At 48.6% G+C, this 15,814-nt stretch overlaps 4 protein-coding genes across 4 annotated transcripts; 3 read left to right on the top strand and 1 right to left on the bottom strand.

Moving 5' to 3' along the window:
- Positions 1-5,353: 5,353 nt before the first annotated feature.
- Positions 5,354-6,528, top strand: N7498_004362 (porphobilinogen synthase HEM2; the record flags this gene model as incomplete). The annotated part of the gene is made up of 2 exons (XM_058451424.1): positions 5,354-5,569; positions 5,626-6,528. The coding sequence occupies 2 exons, from the start codon at positions 5,354-5,356 to the stop codon at positions 6,526-6,528; spliced, it is 1,119 nt and encodes a 372-aa protein (XP_058310886.1).
- A 484-nt stretch (positions 6,529-7,012) lies between these two features.
- N7498_004361 (uncharacterized protein) lies at positions 7,013-9,085 on the bottom strand (the record flags this gene model as incomplete). Its single annotated transcript, XM_058451423.1, has 2 exons — positions 7,013-8,238; positions 8,323-9,085. The coding sequence occupies 2 exons, from the start codon at positions 9,083-9,085 to the stop codon at positions 7,013-7,015; spliced, it is 1,989 nt and encodes a 662-aa protein (XP_058310885.1).
- Positions 9,086-10,796: 1,711 nt separating this feature from the next.
- Positions 10,797-14,710, top strand: N7498_004360 (exportin CRM1; the record flags this gene model as incomplete). The annotated part of the gene is made up of 11 exons (XM_058451422.1): positions 10,797-10,862; positions 10,939-10,968; positions 11,026-11,098; positions 11,168-11,239; positions 11,309-12,021; positions 12,111-12,882; positions 12,940-13,410; positions 13,472-13,701; positions 13,777-14,155; positions 14,233-14,404; positions 14,470-14,710. 11 exons carry the CDS (start codon positions 10,797-10,799, stop codon positions 14,708-14,710), a joined length of 3,219 nt encoding a protein of 1,072 aa, XP_058310884.1.
- Positions 14,711-15,193: 483 nt separating this feature from the next.
- N7498_004359 (PPP1R11/YPI1 family protein) lies at positions 15,194-15,772 on the top strand (the record flags this gene model as incomplete). The annotated part of the gene is made up of 2 exons (XM_058451421.1): positions 15,194-15,416; positions 15,465-15,772. The coding sequence occupies exons 1-2, from the start codon at positions 15,212-15,214 to the stop codon at positions 15,770-15,772; spliced, it is 513 nt and encodes a 170-aa protein (XP_058310883.1). The 5' UTR covers positions 15,194-15,211.
- Positions 15,773-15,814: the final 42 nt, after the last annotated feature.

The raw sequence follows: 15,814 nt of genomic DNA, 5'->3' as shown, positions 1-15,814 counted from the left end.
AAAGAATTTAATATAGAAGTCTTAAATCTTTCTTTAGATTATATAATAAGTATTTTCTATAACGTAATTCACAAGCCACCCGGCCACACAAGCCACCCGGCCACCCAACCACCTACTTCCTGTTTATATCTATTTTTTTCAACCAAAACGCCTTTATATTAATTATTCTACCCAACTGGGCATATAGGGGACTTATGCCCTTTTTCACCGCATATAGAATAGGTGTATTGACGTCGTCGCGCTGGTGCTACCGCCTGCTGAATAGGCTGGTTGGGTGCTGCTGGAGACGGTGCCGTAGGCTATATAATAGGCTCATGGGCTTGTAAATACTCCTAAGCTTCCTGCACTGACATACCAGCTTCGTAGGCTATGCGTCTATTAACCCGTGCGCGCTTTTGCTTCTGCGCTGCGTTGGAAGCGCGTAATTCCTTAACTTCTTGCTTAAGTAATATGCCATTTTGCATAGCGATCTGACAGCCCTTAATAAGTTGGTTTAACGCGGTTTTTGAGGGTGTTGGTGGGCTATTTGAGCGTCGTTTTAGGAAAGCTTGGATTGATGCTCCTTATTTAAGTAATTCAGCGATGGTCGCTAGTGTTTTTGGGGTAAAAACGCTTGATCGGCTGCTTGGGCGGCTTCCTGAGGGTGTAGGCGTCCGAAGCTAGATATTAAGCTTTAAAAGCACTCGTTCTGGATCGAATGGCACTAAACCCGCTGCTGCGAAGCTATTTTTTATAGTAGGCGCTTAAAAAGCGCGATCGCGAGCATTTAGGTAGGCAGCGAGGAAATCAAACTTGTTAATATAGTTAATGCTAAGCCGCATTTTTTGATTAACCAAGGTTCTATATAAGCGCTTTAAAACCGCAAAACAACTAATATTAAGTGGCTATAAAAGATACGAGCTATACGCTAGCATACAAATAGGGATAATCTCGTTTTCTAAGTAAATTTGGTCGAAATAGGGCGTAAGATGGCTACTGTGCCTATTAAGGACTAATAATCGATATCGGCCTTGCGTACGGCTATTCGTTGATGGTATAAATAGCTTTTGAAGCCATCGAAGGCTAATCTCGTCTATCGTCTATCTATTTTGACTAACTTCAAAGCCCCAATCTCTTGGAAGGTTATCGGTCCAAGCTAGATTATGCAGTTTGGCTTTAAAGATAATCGTAGGCGGAAGCGCCCACCCAGAAGCGCTAATTGACTCGATTGTAGTCACCCACTCACGATTTCCTGGCTGTAAAACTGATCGCCAACCGTAGTATTCTGCTTAGGTAATAACCTTTGCGGTCGCTGTAAGGCCCATCGCGAAGCCAGTCTCGTCAAAATTGTAGATATCCTCCGGTAGGATACCGTATTGCTGAATTATAGTTTGTACGCGATTAAACCACTCTTGAATAACCTTTGGATCCTCTTGTTTTGCTCGCTGATAGTCGTATCGACGTGAGAAACGAGTCTTTAGCTCTAGCTGTCTTTTGACATAGTTTGTGACCCAGTTTTCGCCGACCGTCTGGATTGGGGTTGAACCGCGCTTTGCAAGCAAAAGATTCGCTATTTCTCGCACTATAGCCGGCCTAGGGGCTGCTCCACGCGTATCCATTGATAATATCCACTTCTTAAGCGATTCCTCTTTAGTTTGGGTCAGTTTATGGTTGTTGGCGCGTCTTTCAGAGCGATTTTGGTGGCCATTAATACGGTCGGCGAGCGTAGAACGTGGAACGTTAAATTGGCGCGCTACGTCTCGAATAGAGCTAATTTCTTCCTTTTTTATAGCCTGTATAGCTAACAAAAGACGGCCCTCTTGTTCGATGGAATTACGGCTTGATTGAGCGCGTTTTGGAGGCATGGTGGTTGGTAGAAAATAGGAGAGACGCGTTGGGACGCGTAAATTTAGTTGGGTGGCCGGGTGGCTTGTGTGGCCGGGTGGCTTGTGAATTACGTTAAGATAAGCTATAATTAAATAGCTAGATATTAAGAATAGCGATAATAGATATAGATTTAATATTTAAAGATTTATAATAATTCTTATCTCTATAATATAATAAGCTTATAAGATATCTTAAAAGTTATATATTTTTCTTTCTTCCTTACTAAATTATACTAACCTCTCCTTTTAGTAACTATATAAGGCCCCCCTTAGATATTCTAGAAAGAGTATAAATATAAGTTTCCTATACTTATAAATCTTATGTAGGATATAATATTAATTCTAGTAATTAAAGTAGAGATAGAACGCCTCTTTAACTCTACCTAAGAATCAAGATATCTATTATTATTAATAAGGCTTATTGAAGCTAAAGATAATTTAGGATATTATACTCTAGATATATATAATAAGATTCAATCTCTAAGAATAGAAGTAGCTTATTCTATAGAAGTATCTTTTATATTAAGAGATTATAGCGATAGCTAAAGCTAATAAAACCTAAGTGGAATCCTTTAAACTAATTAGTAATACTAAAGAAGATAATATATAGCCCTAGAAGAGAGAGTCCTTTCTATAGTCTTATATAATAATAATTTATCTTAAAGGGATAGAGGCTATAGATTATAATAAGAATAATAATAATAATACTAACCTCCCTCTACCTAATACCTAATAGTATATATCTAATAGAAAGTAGAAGCGTTTAAAGCTACCTAATAGCTATATACTTAGGTCTTAATAATTTATTATTTTATTCTATATATTAAATAAATTATACGATATTACTCTTTAAATTTAAGAAGGCTATATATAGCTAAAGAAGCGTAATTTCTAATAGCCATCAAAAAACTAGTGCTATAGTTAAAGACTATAATTCTAATAGCTATTAGAAAACTCGACCTACTCTATATTAAGTATTATAAATAAATATATAGAAAAACTCCCTAAATCTATATAACTTATACGTAAACAAGTAAGTCACGTTTTCTACCTATTTATCCTATTTATAGACCCTATAGGTCACCCGCGGGTCACCCAAGATAGGTCTAGCACCTCGAAGACCCAACCTTTGGGTCTAGAAGCTAGACCCTTACCCGTCCCGCGGGGTAGGTTGGGTAAGGTTCCTTAGGTTCACCCACGGGTGAGTGCCAGGTCTATTAGACATGATAGTAAAAGAAATTATAGATTACCTAACATACTATATAAAGTAACTACTAAAGACTATATAATCATTTATTTAGATAGCGAATTCTTTATTATTTTATATAGGAACTTATTTTCTAAATTTATCTATATAATTAGACATCTTAACTATATATTTTAGTGTTATAATAGGATTATAAACTACGTAATTAATAAATTTAAGTCCTATAAGTGAGTTTTATAGGAAGGTACACTAACTAATATACGCAAAAATATATATTTCTTAAGATATCTACCCCTTTCGCTAACGATAAATTTACTAGTTATATATATTTTATATCCTTTATCTTAAGGTAAAAACACTATTAGCACTAGTCCTTATAACTAAATATAGTTATATTTCTAAAAGTTTCGGTGGATAACAGGTATTACAAGGATAATAGTCTTATAACTAAAACGTAGGTATAATTTGATAAAAGAAATGCTTTTTTATTTCTAGAATTATATATAGATTCCTTAAAATAAATAGCTCCGGACTAGTATTGTCTAATATATAATGGGAATTGATATAGCTAACCCCCTCCTTCCTCCTACTAACCCCCCTGTCTGATTTATTAGGCCTTTATGATCTAGTTAGGATTAGCTTTAATTAAATTCCCATCGCGTTTCTCACCGCTTCTGACCATCTTTTTATATCTCGATCTCCCCTTTATTATTTCTCTGAGGAGGATAGGGAGGTCGCGGAGAGCAGGGTCATAGAGGCTATAGACGCGCGGTCGGAGATTAGAGGATACTACGTAGTAGTCAGCGTGATTAGGGGGTGCTGAATAATTAGGATGGAGGCATATGATCAGCTATTAAAAGAAACGTATGTAGAAAGCGAAAAGAGAGCGATTTAACGGGACAAAAACTTGGGGTTTTACTATACAAACCAAAATTAAAAATCTCTGCAGCTAAGAAAACTGACATTTTAAAAGATAGGCATAATTAAGTCGGTAGAAAGGTACGTGCCTAAGAAATCAGGCAGGGGGCGGGGGTTTGGTAGGAGGAAGGGGGGTGTCGGCCGTATCAATTCCCATACTCTATAGCCTATAACCCACGCGGGTTCGGGATCGGGTAAAAGATCGTACGTCGTATATAGGTTTTGGCGTAGTCTAATGTAGACTATAACTTACTTCGTGGGTCTATAATCTAGACTCTCGAGCTAACCATTAAATATATAATACCAGCACACTTTTCCTATAAAGCAAAGGTGGTCAATTGAGGAAGAAGACATACTTCCATATTGAACTGGTAGTTGGAAAAAAAAGGCATGTAATTGATGCACCAAATTTATGACATAGATGTCTAGATTTCAGAATAAAGAGATTTATAATTATTCGAGCAGGCCAACGAATAATTAGAATAAACAGCTCTTATGATATATGTTAATCTTGGTATTTCTGTTAGGGCTGGGATTGGACCAGGTAAGGGACCGGATGGAACTGCAAGTATGCGGGCGGTCCGCTCGGCAATACGATTATGACTGGACTAATGATTGAGGAGGAGAGTTCATTAATTACAGGAGAGTGCCGTTAATGCCTTTGTGCGATCACGTGGCGTTGGCTTTCATGCAGATTATCGGGAAACTCTCGTGGAGTTCCCGTCATACCCGATTGGAAATCCAAGTAGCCTCAAATTGGTTGTATAACGAAGCTGAATCAGGTGCTATCCTGTCATGATATACATACTGCAGTGCGGGTTTGATTTACACCAGCTGACATGTCACATCTCCCGCATTGTTTTTACCTCGTTAGCCATTGCATTAATGATTCTATCAATCCATTTCCTAGCACTTGCTTTGACTATTTGAGATAGTGTTGAAACTTGTACATAACAGAAATTTTCTATGCGGCCTTGAAAATACAACAAGGTAGAGCGTCAACCCACCAATGGTAGATTCGGAGCGTCCGACTGGCGGAGCAAAAATCAGAAATACTCCATGCCTAATACTCTGGGCACAATAGGCACAGCGCAGGTGTTGAATAGTCAAATCGCCTATGACATCGCACGTCAAACAAAAGGGTTAGATAAAAGTACAGCAAGAAGACAAGACGGGGATTACCGGTGGTTGAAAAAGGACCCAATCACGGCGCGCGGCAATCGCCTTACCCTCGGCTGACAGATCACATCGATATCCGAGGGCTTCACATTCCTGGCGTTCCGCTCTTCACCTCCGTTCGCCACTTGCTGTCTCTTCTACAATCCCCAACCTACCTCCTCCAATTTACCTGCGATCACCTAAAATGTCGTTCTCAAATCTGGTCTCCGATATCGCCTTCCGAGATTCCAATGCGGACGATCGTTCACAGATTTCACGCGCTCAGTCTCGCACAGCTCGATCATACACGAGTACTACAGCCACTAGTGTCAGCATTTCAGGGGACATTGGAAGCCAACTCCATGCCGGTTACAGCCACCCACTGAGCCGGTCATGGCAGGCCGAGAGGCAACTGACAAAGGTTTGTACGCTCCGATCGTGGCCCTGGTCGGAGGCCTTTCGCTCACCTGTGTCCAGGACATGCTCATCTACCCACTTTTCGTAACCGACAACCCTGACGAGGAGACCCCCATTCCGTCACTGCCCAACCAATACCGCCGGGGCGTCAACCGTCTCGTCCCGTTCCTGGCACCACTTGTTCGGAAAGGATTGCGCTCGGTGATGCTGTTCGGAGTGCCGCTCCAACCCTCGGCCAAAGATGCACTTGGAACCGCTGCAGATGACCCGTCGGGCCCCGTCATTCAAGCAATTCGACTCCTCCGTACTCGCCTCCCCCAGCTCTATATCACGACGGATGTCTGTCTTTGCGAGTACACATCACACGGGCACTGCGGAATTTTGACCGAAGATGGAACTCTGGACAACGCGCAATCCGTTGATCGCATTTCGGATGTGGCCTTGGCCTATGCCGTTGCCGGCGCCCACTGTGTTGCACCATCCGATATGAATGACGGAAGAGTACGAGGCATTAAGCTCAAATTGATCGAGGCCGGCCTGGCACATCGCGTGCTTCTGATGTCGTACAGCGCCAAGTTCAGCGGGTGCCTGTACGGCCCGTTTCGCGACGCGGCCGGGTCGTGCCCCTCCTTTGGAGATCGTCGCTGCTATCAGTTGCCGCCCGGTGGTCGTGGACTTGCCCGTCGCGCGATTAAGCGAGACGTGAACGAGGGCGCTGATATCATCATGGTCAAGCCCGCGAGTAGTTATCTAGACATTATTCGAGACGCCAAGGAACTGGCCCAAGATCTCCCCGTGGCTGCGTACCAGGTCAGCGGTGAATTTGCGATGATCCACGCGGCCGCGAAGGCGGGCGTGTTTGACTTGAAAGCCATGGCCTTTGAAAGCACCGAAGGCATTCTCCGGGCAGGGGCTGGAATCGTGGTCAGTTACTTTGTTCCGGAGTTTCTAGAGTGGCTATGAAGTGAAAGTCTTTCGGTCTGTAATTTTGGGATGTGGAGATTATTGACGATGCATCGGAGAAAGCCACGTTCTCGATACAATTACACATCACTTGTTCCAAAGATACCCCCACCACGAGGCGTCTAGCAGTCCGTCTCTGACTGCAGAAAAGTACAAATCGCAGATACCCCCAATTCATCAGTTCAATGTTGTCTTTCAATCGTTTGAACACTATGAAATAAGTAAAAAGAGACACGCCTATATATCGCCTAGTAGTGCGAGGAAAATAACAAGTATTGAACAAGAATCAAATCAGAGAAGACTCCCCTCCCTCAAACGCCATGGGAACGTATAAAAAAGGCAACCAGCGTAAAATGGCGTAAGAAGCAGGCAGAAAGCAAATTCAAAAACATAACCACGGGGGAATAGTACTCATTATCAATCAACTCAACTCCAACGACGGAGACGAAAAGTATCGCAGCTGTCAGAGCTTCCAAGGGGCGATTTAATAGCCTGGCCGGTTTCTCGTGAGTTGGTAAGGCGCCACGTCGCGCTTCACCATATCACCGGCTTCAATAACGGCGCCTCGTCCGATTCGCACCCCGGGGAAAATTGTCGACCCAGCACCGATATAGCAGTCCTGCTCGATGATGATCGGCTTCGCTTGATAAAGGGTCTGGGGGCCCCGACGATGCTGCAGATTGTCGGAAGCACACGCAGTGAGCAGGGTAACGTTGGGGCCGATCCATGTATTGGAGCCGATTTGGATGGCACCGTCGTCGACAAATAGGCAATTCTCCGACACCATGACATCCGCCTCGAGATTGATGTTCCATCCATAGTGGCATCTAAAGGGAGACTCAACCACCGTTCCTTGCCCGATAGAGCCGACAAGACGAGGCGCAGAAGGGCCCGGTGGAGAATTCACCGAGTTTGATGGGGGAACGAGGACTTCCTTGAGCAGGCGATTCTGCTCCTTCGAGCTGAGCCCATAGATTGGATTGCATGCATTATTGAATCTCGACAAAGCACACTTGCATCGATCCCTTTCCTCCACCAGCTGGATATCGAATGGACGGTAGAGTTCTCCTCGGGTCATCTTTCCCTTCTCGGTTTCATCCGCAGGAGGGACGTTTCGGTTGGAAAGTGGGGTTTCTAGCCCCAAGGCCATCCTCGCCTGGGCCTGTGGACTGTTTGTATCCATCGTCACCGAGGGAAGGGGCCGATGCTCGACTCCCGGCTGAAACATAGGCATGCTGGGTCTTGGATGGGATCCATGAGGGAGTTCACGAATGGGTGGAACTACCGGGTAATCGGCTTTTGGAGGACCATCCCGCGGAAGCTCATGGATCGGAGGGATCTCTCGGTAATCGGGTTTCGCGACGGGGTCTGATAGATACGGGTGATGGCCGGGCCCTGGTCCGGGCCATGCGCGTTTCGTCCATGATGCATGACTGGGTGCTGTGCCGGTGGGGCTGGTGCTATACTGCTGGCCTGGTCGCTCGCTTTCATCCAGCACAATCGGTTTCATCTTCCGCGACTCAGTGTGGTCTATCATGGCGGGCTGTCGGTCGTGCGGTGGGGCTGTTTCTTGTAAATACTGACCACCCAGATCGGGATACCCTTCTTTTGACTGCAAAGGAACGGGCGCCTTGGAACTGGAAGGCTTCTGCCACGGGGTCCGTGTAGAGTAGCCTTCGCAGAGAAAACCCCCGCGAGTGCAGTTGTTACCTGAAGGGACAGCGATTAGCTCTCTGCCTTACCACGCGGGAGTTGGAGATACCGAAAATCGACCATGACGGGAAAGAGACTCACAGGCAGGATGTTGCTCGTCGCATTTCTTCTTCCGGCGGCGACAAGTCATACAGCCCGTCTTAGTTCTGTTGCTGAAGACGCGCTTCCTTTTCGGCGCTACCTGGACCGTCGACCGCTCCGGAAACGTGGAGGGCGGTGCGGGCTGAACGTTGGCAGACAGTGCAGGACGACCGAGGGACCGTGGATCCTGACCCTGTGCTTCACGCTGTAGCACATCCGCTAATTGTGCATCCGAGGGATCGATCTGCTGTGCTCGTTGAGCCTGGTTGATGAGGCGCGATTCGTAATCGGACCAGGGGCCACTCGAAGGCGGCTGAGATGGCTCATTCGTATCGGATCGACCGGAGGCAATCGCCGCACTGCCCGCCTCGACTTCCGAGGCCGACGAAGAACGAGCGTCGTTCGAGATAGGCGGAGCCTCTCCCGAGCGCGGTATAGAGCCTCGCCCGTAGCCGTCTGCGTCATGGGAATCCGGTTCTCCGGACCCTGAACGCTTGCGCTTATGAGCGAGAGCGATTGGCGATGACCTCTGGGACTGACTGAGGTTCTCCCGGGGGGATGCATCTTGGTTCTCATTCGCACCGGACGGAGCGTGTCGACCCCCGCTATTCATCTGTGCACCGGGGCTGGGGTTTGCCCCCGCAGCCGAGGCTGTCGAGTCTCTACCGTTCACCGCCGTAAATCGAGATGGGCTGTGTTCCGTGCCCGTCTCGGTGCCGGAATCGCGATTGCTCATCACGGGTGCACTCGCGACGGCAGTCATGGTTCAGACCTCCACGAGGGTGGAGAAGAACAGGGAGGAGAAAACGAGATAAAAAGCCCACGCGCCGAGGAGAATCCCGGCAGATATCTTCAGCAGCTTACACGGTCCAGTTCGGGAAGCCCACGCGGCAACTCCAAGATATGCAGGGAGCTGCGCATACGGCACTCGCGGGGAGTTGTCGAGTCTCAATTGAGAGAAAGGTCCTTATCGCGTTTCCTAGGGGCTCGGGACTGGTTTTTCTCGACGACAGGGATAGAAAGTCCCAAGCAAAGATTCCAGGTTAAGGATCGCGGCAACCTCGTCTGGGGTGGGGCGTCGGGGTAGACGGGCACGGGATGGTTTCAGCGCCTCAAATGATCAACACTACCCGGGAATCCAACACCGATAACGAGAAGGGACTGGGGCAGAGATAATAGAATGTAATCAGATCAGACTAGGGTAGTAGGGTAAGAGTAGAGTATAAACGAAGCGTGAGGGGTGGGGGACGATTGAGGAATAGGGCTATGCTATTTAACGCTAGTGTAGTAGAGGAGGGGAAAGGGAAAAAGAGGAAAGAGAAAAGAAAGAAGGGGAGGAAGGGGGACGGGGGAAGGGAAGGATTGAAAGAGAAGGGAAACGGGGGAAATAGAAAGAATAGAATATAGGGAATAGGGAAAAAGTCCCCCCCCCCTCTCTCTCTCTCAGCACCTGTTAACCCAATGGCCCCCATCCCATCAAATCAAGTCCCCCCCCCTCTTCTGTCTTTTCCCCCCCGGCTAGCACTTCTTAGCATCTTTGACGGGACAATAGGGAAAAGGGAGAGGAGTTGGCGCGCGATCGGCAAGGACGGCGTCACGGCGACCGCCAATCGGAAGAGCAAAGCGCCGTATCCAGGTGAGGCGTGCGCGGGTCTGAGACACCAGTCATTTCCCAGGCGACCGGAGCGACGATGGCGCGCGTTCCCAGGCGCCCCGTGTGTCGGTGGGGCGCGGTGCAATGGCAGCCTGTCGTAGGCGTTCGCCAATTGGCGCCGGGCGGGTTGGGCGGTTATGCATCGCTTCCTCGGTTTCCCGCGCGCTGTACTGTGGTGCTGTGCGCTGTGACCTCGCGCCTCCTCGGCCCTGGGCCCTGGGCCTTCGGTGCTAATGTACGTGATCTAGGTGACGGGGGAGTTTGCCTTGACCCACCCGTCACATATCTTCTGATCGCAAAGTCCAGATCGAGTCCATGACATGTATGTAGAGAATAGACAGCCAATACCTGGAGGTATCCTATGATGTCGGTTGTTGACAAGCAACGACAAGCGCGGCTGACTAAGATCCCCGTGGCCTCAAAGCTCCTCTCGAACCACACGCGCTCCTCTCACCGCCAGTGCGATCTCTCAAAACTTTTCCTTTTCAAAATCCACTCAAATCCCTGCAGGTCTCTTTCCCCCTCCTTGAGCTCCTGGTGGACTCCGGTGCTATTCCCTGAGTGACTGGACATCCCACTGCCTGAGGTGCTTACCCAACCCCTCAGGACCTCTTTGCTACCCCACTAGAACCTCCCCTTCACTTTAACCCACCCCCCTCCTTCAAACCACCCCCCATAGCTCAAGTGACGTTGGCAGTCCTGCCAATTTCCCTTTCAGGCCCCCTCTGTCGATCCTCAGATCCTCGAACTTTTGTGTCGTGACGGCCTTTTCGTGAACCCCTCCCCCCCCCCGGGCGAGATCGCCAATCTCTGCGGCGGCATGTCTGTCTCTGTTCAAGAGCTGGACAACACGGTCCAAGCCTTCTTCGAAGGCAAAGGCGACGTGGTACGTGCTTTCCGCTGCCTTGGCTTTTTACCCTGGGTCGATGACTTGGATGGACTGAGTCGCTAACAACGCGCAGCAAAAACAAGCCCAACAGACCCTGACAGAAGTAAGCTCGCCGCTCTCGCGCGACGCGTCCACCCTGCTCACTCTTTCGGTCATTTAGTTCAAGCAAAACCCCGATGCCTGGGTCACCGTGGGAAACATCCTCCAGGAGGCATCGTATCCTCAAACGAAGTGTAGGTTTTGGAACCCCTCCTTTGCGTTTTCTGTCTCCCCTCGGAAGGCGGTCGACTGACCGCGTGCAGATATTGCCCTCCAGGTTCTCGACGATGTGATCATGACTCGATGGAAGGTTCTGCCAAGAGATCAATGCCAGGGTAAGTCAGATCTCCCGCTTTGAACGTGCTGGGGAGCACGCGCTGATGCCGCGTGATTTTCATCCCCAGGTATCCGGAACTTCATCGTCAATTTCATCATCGAGAATTCTAGCTCCGAGGAGAAGCTCCGCACCGAACGCGCATTCTTGAACAAACTGAACTTGGTCTTGGTCTCGATCCTGAAACAGGAATGGCCGCACAACTGGCCCACCTTCATCAATGAGATTATCTCCTCCTGTCATGCCAGCCTCTCGATCTGTGAAAATAACATGGCCATCCTGCGCCTGTTGTCCGAGGAGGTCTTTGATTTCTCTCAGGACCAGATGACCTCGGTCAAGGCACGGAACCTCAAGACCTCCATGACCCAAGAATTCTCGGCGATCTTCCAACTCTGCTCCGAAGTCCTCAACACCGCCAACCAGCCGACTCTGGTGAAAGCGACTCTCGAGACGCTCCTTCGTTTCCTAAACTGGATCCCGCTGGGCTACATCTTCGAAACCCCCATCATCAACACGCTTCTGACCCGATTCCTGGACGTCCCCGACTTCCGGAATGTCACGCTCAAGTGCCTCACGGAGATCGGTGGCCTGCAAATTGGCGCTCCTTACAATTACGATGAGAGACTGGTGCACATGTTCACCGAGACTCTGACAAAGGTCTCGAATGTCATTCCCTTGTCCATGGACTTGAAGGAGACCTTCGCGCGAAGCAACGGACGGGATCAGGAGTTTGTCTCCAATCTGGCCCTCTTCTTATCGAGCTTTTTCAGCGCACACTTGGATGTACGTGAACTAATGAACCTACCGCTCCAATCAAACAGACGAGCCCTCCGCTTTTCCCCCGCTGGTGCTAACTTGTCCCCTTTTTCTAGCTTGTTGAAAAGTTGCCGAACCAAGATTATCTCACGCACGCCCATTTCTACCTGATTCGCATCAGTCAAATCGAAGATAGGGAAGTGTTTAAGATTTGTTTGGATTACTGGACTCGATTGGTGCAAGAGCTCTACGAAGAGATGCAACAACTCCCTATCACCGACATCAACCCGCTCGTGACAATGGGTGTCAGTGGGCTGTCAAACGGCGGCGCGCCTCACCCCAGTACCCTCGCCAATTATCCCCTTCGCAAGCACAAATACGAGACCGTGCTCTCGAACCTGCGTACCGTCATGATCGAAAAGATGGTCCGTCCGGAGGAGGTTCTCATCGTCGAGAATGACGAGGGCGAAATAGTGCGCGAGTTCGTCAAGGAGAGCGATACGATCCAGCTCTACAAAACGATCCGCGAGTGTTTGGTCTACCTCACGCACCTGGACGTGGTGGACACCGAGACCATCATGATCGACAAGCTGGCAAAGCAAGTCGATGGTACCGAATGGTCGTGGGTGAACTGCAACACCCTGTGCTGGGCGATTGGTTCCATTTCTGGCGCCATGAACGAGGAAACTGAAAAGCGCTTCCTAGTTACGGTGATCAAGGATCTTCTCGGCCTGACGGAGCAGAAGCGTGGAAAGGACAACAAGGCGGTCGTGGCGAGTAATATCATGTACATCGTGGGTCAATATCCTCGGTTCCTGAAGGCCCACTGGAAGTTCTTGAAGACTGTGGTCAACAAGCTTTTCGAGTTCATGCATGAAACACATGAAGGTCCGTCACTCACGCAACAGACATTCGAAGTTGACTTTTGACTAATTCGCCGTATAGGTGTCCAAGACATGGCCTGCGATACCTTCATTAAGATTGCCAATAAGTGCCGACGGCACTTCGTGGCCCTTCAGCCAGGCGAAAATGAACCTTTCATTGAGGAAATCGTGCGCAACATGCGCAAGATCACCATGGATTTGTCGCCACAGCAGATTCACACATTTTATGAAGCCTGCGGTTACATGATCTCTGCTCAGGGTCAAAAGTCACTTCAGGATCGGTTGATCGACAACCTAATGGCTCTGCCCAACTCGGCCTGGGATCAGATCATTGCGGAGGCCAACCAAAATGCCGCGATCCTTCAGGACGGTAACACGATCAAGATTATCGGTAACATTATGAAGACGAACGTCGCCGCGTGCTCTTCCATTGGAACCTACTTCTACTCCCAGATTGGCCGCATTTACCACGACATGCTGAACATGTATCGTGCTTCTAGCCAGCTCATCAACGATGCAGTGGCTAGTGACGGTAAGCTCATCAAACAATATTTGCAAGCAGTGTGTACTAGATCAGTGCTGACGTGATCCAGGGAGCGTTGCCCCCAAAACCCCGAAAGTCCGAGGACTTCGCACCATTAAGAAGGAGATCCTGAAGCTCATTGATACCTACGTGGAGAAGTCGGACGATCTTGAAATGGTCAATGCCAACATGGTCCCACCGCTACTCGAGGCCGTTTTGATTGACTACCACCGTAACGTGCCAGATGCACGTGAAGCCGAAGTCTTGAATGTCATGACTACGATTATTCACAAGCTCCATGTTTGTCCCCTCACCCCAATTGCATTCACTTCTTCTCCCCTTTTGCAAAAGCTGACATGAATCCTACCCCCTCAGACTCTGATGGAGGATAAGATCCCGGCCATCATGGACAGTGTTTTCAGCTGCACTCTGGAAATGATCAACAAGGATTTCCACGAATACCCCGAACACCGCGTTCAATTCTTCAAGCTTCTCCAGGCCATCAACTTGTATTGCTTCCCAGCGTTGTTGAACCTCGATGCCACACAGTTCAAATTCGTCATCGATTCTTGCATGTGGGCGTCGAAACATGATAACCGCGAAGTGGAGAATACAGGTCTCACCATGTGCCTGGAGCTGATGAACAACATGGCCGAGACTGACATGAACACATCGAGTATCTTCTTCCGCCAATTCTACATCCCGATCCTCCAGGATGTTTTCTTCGTCCTCACCGACAGTGATCACAAAGCTGGTACGTACACCTAAGACACATCCTCACCGCCACATTGCCACATTGCTTACATTCCTTTCTTTTTTTTACCATGGTAGGCTTCAAATCCCAAGCCATGCTCCTGTCTCGCATGTTTTACTTCATCGAAGCCGGCAAAATTCAGGAGCCTATCTATACCCCTGAGCAGGCCCCGGCCGGACCGTCCAACAAGGAGTTTCTGCAGGAGTACATTGCGAACCTGCTGCAGAATGCGTTTAAGAACCTGCAAGAGTGAGCTTCCCCCCTTCTCTACCAGAAAGTAGAAGACCTTGACATCATACTAATTCATATCACAGAGTGCAAATCAAGCAGTTCGTCCTTGGGTTGTTTGCCTATACCGATGACTTGAACAAGTTCAAGACGCACTTGCGTGATTTCTTGATTTCCCTGAAAGAGTTCTCTGATGATAATGCAGATCTCTATGCAGAGGAAAGAGAGCAGGCTGTGCGTGATGCCCAAGTCGCCGAGCGAACCCGAGCCATGAAGGTCGGAGGTTTGTTGAAGCCATCGGAGATGGACCCGGAAGATGAGCTATGACTGGAAAGGGAATTACGTACTGAATTCCCCCCGCCTGCATCGGCTGGCCTTTCTGGATATGTGGGGGAAAAGAAATCGATAGTGAATGACGGCCTTGATGGCTGGTCCCTCTACGAGATCTGAATCCCTGGGGACACATAGAGGCATCCTTTTGAGGAGCATACAACATAGAACTCGCCGAAGCCGCGAGATCAAGTTTACCCCTCTCATTTTCACTCTGCATCATCACTTTCTCGATGGTCCTGTTTGATATTTTTAAGATAGCTTCCAAAATTCATTCAAGAGAGTACATTGTGCTCGGGTTTTCCGGGAAAATGAATAGTTGTAGTTGGTAGTTGGTAGATTTGGCGGGTAAGGCGGTGAGGGGTGCGGCCTTATCAATTGCATCATCTGCTTGATTCTTTTTTGTCGCAGCCCTTGCACTTGTCCTCGCAGTCCTCCCAAGTCCTATCTTCTTTCTGTGGTATTTTTCATTGCCAGTTTCTGTTGCTGTCGGTTGTCATGTCCCGTACACGCCAACCGGGGACGACGCCCCAGCTCCAAACTACCACAGAATCACGCGATTCATCCACCGTTCGACTTACAGGGACCCTTCGATTGAGGGGGGACGAGACCCCGAGCGCAAGCGAACCCTCTTCGGCCCGGCGCATCAGATGGAGTGAAGACGTTGTGGATAATGAAGGAATGGGGAAGAAGAGCTCCAAAGGTAATACCTACCCCTCGCCACCGAACAGCGGACTCTGACCAAACCCAGTGTGCTGTATCTACCACAAAGCTCGCCCCATAGGCGAGAGCAGCTCCGAATCCGAGTCTTCGGACTCTAACTCGTCCGACTCCGAAAGTGACAACGAGATCGATCGCCGCAGGCTCCGAGCAAACCACTCCCATCGCTTGCACCCTCGGGGCCGGAGACCGGCTGATGGGGAACCATCGGAGCAGTCGCCAGAGCAAGATCAAGGGCCTTGCTGCGAGCAACAACATTCAAATCATAAACGACGGAAGCCAAGTCCAAATGCGTACGAGAAGATGCCCAAATCTTCTAAAAATCCACGGGGCACATGATCCCGACAAGTGACTCTATATGAACCACGGTCTACTATGCGA

This window comes from Penicillium cinerascens, assembly GCF_028974065.1.
Source record: "Penicillium cinerascens strain IBT 15544 chromosome Unknown contig_24_segment0_segment0, whole genome shotgun sequence".
NCBI classification, from domain to species: domain Eukaryota; kingdom Fungi; phylum Ascomycota; class Eurotiomycetes; order Eurotiales; family Aspergillaceae; genus Penicillium; species Penicillium cinerascens.
The sequence above is the reverse complement of the archived record's forward strand: the minus strand, read 5'-3'. Positions and strand labels throughout refer to the sequence as shown.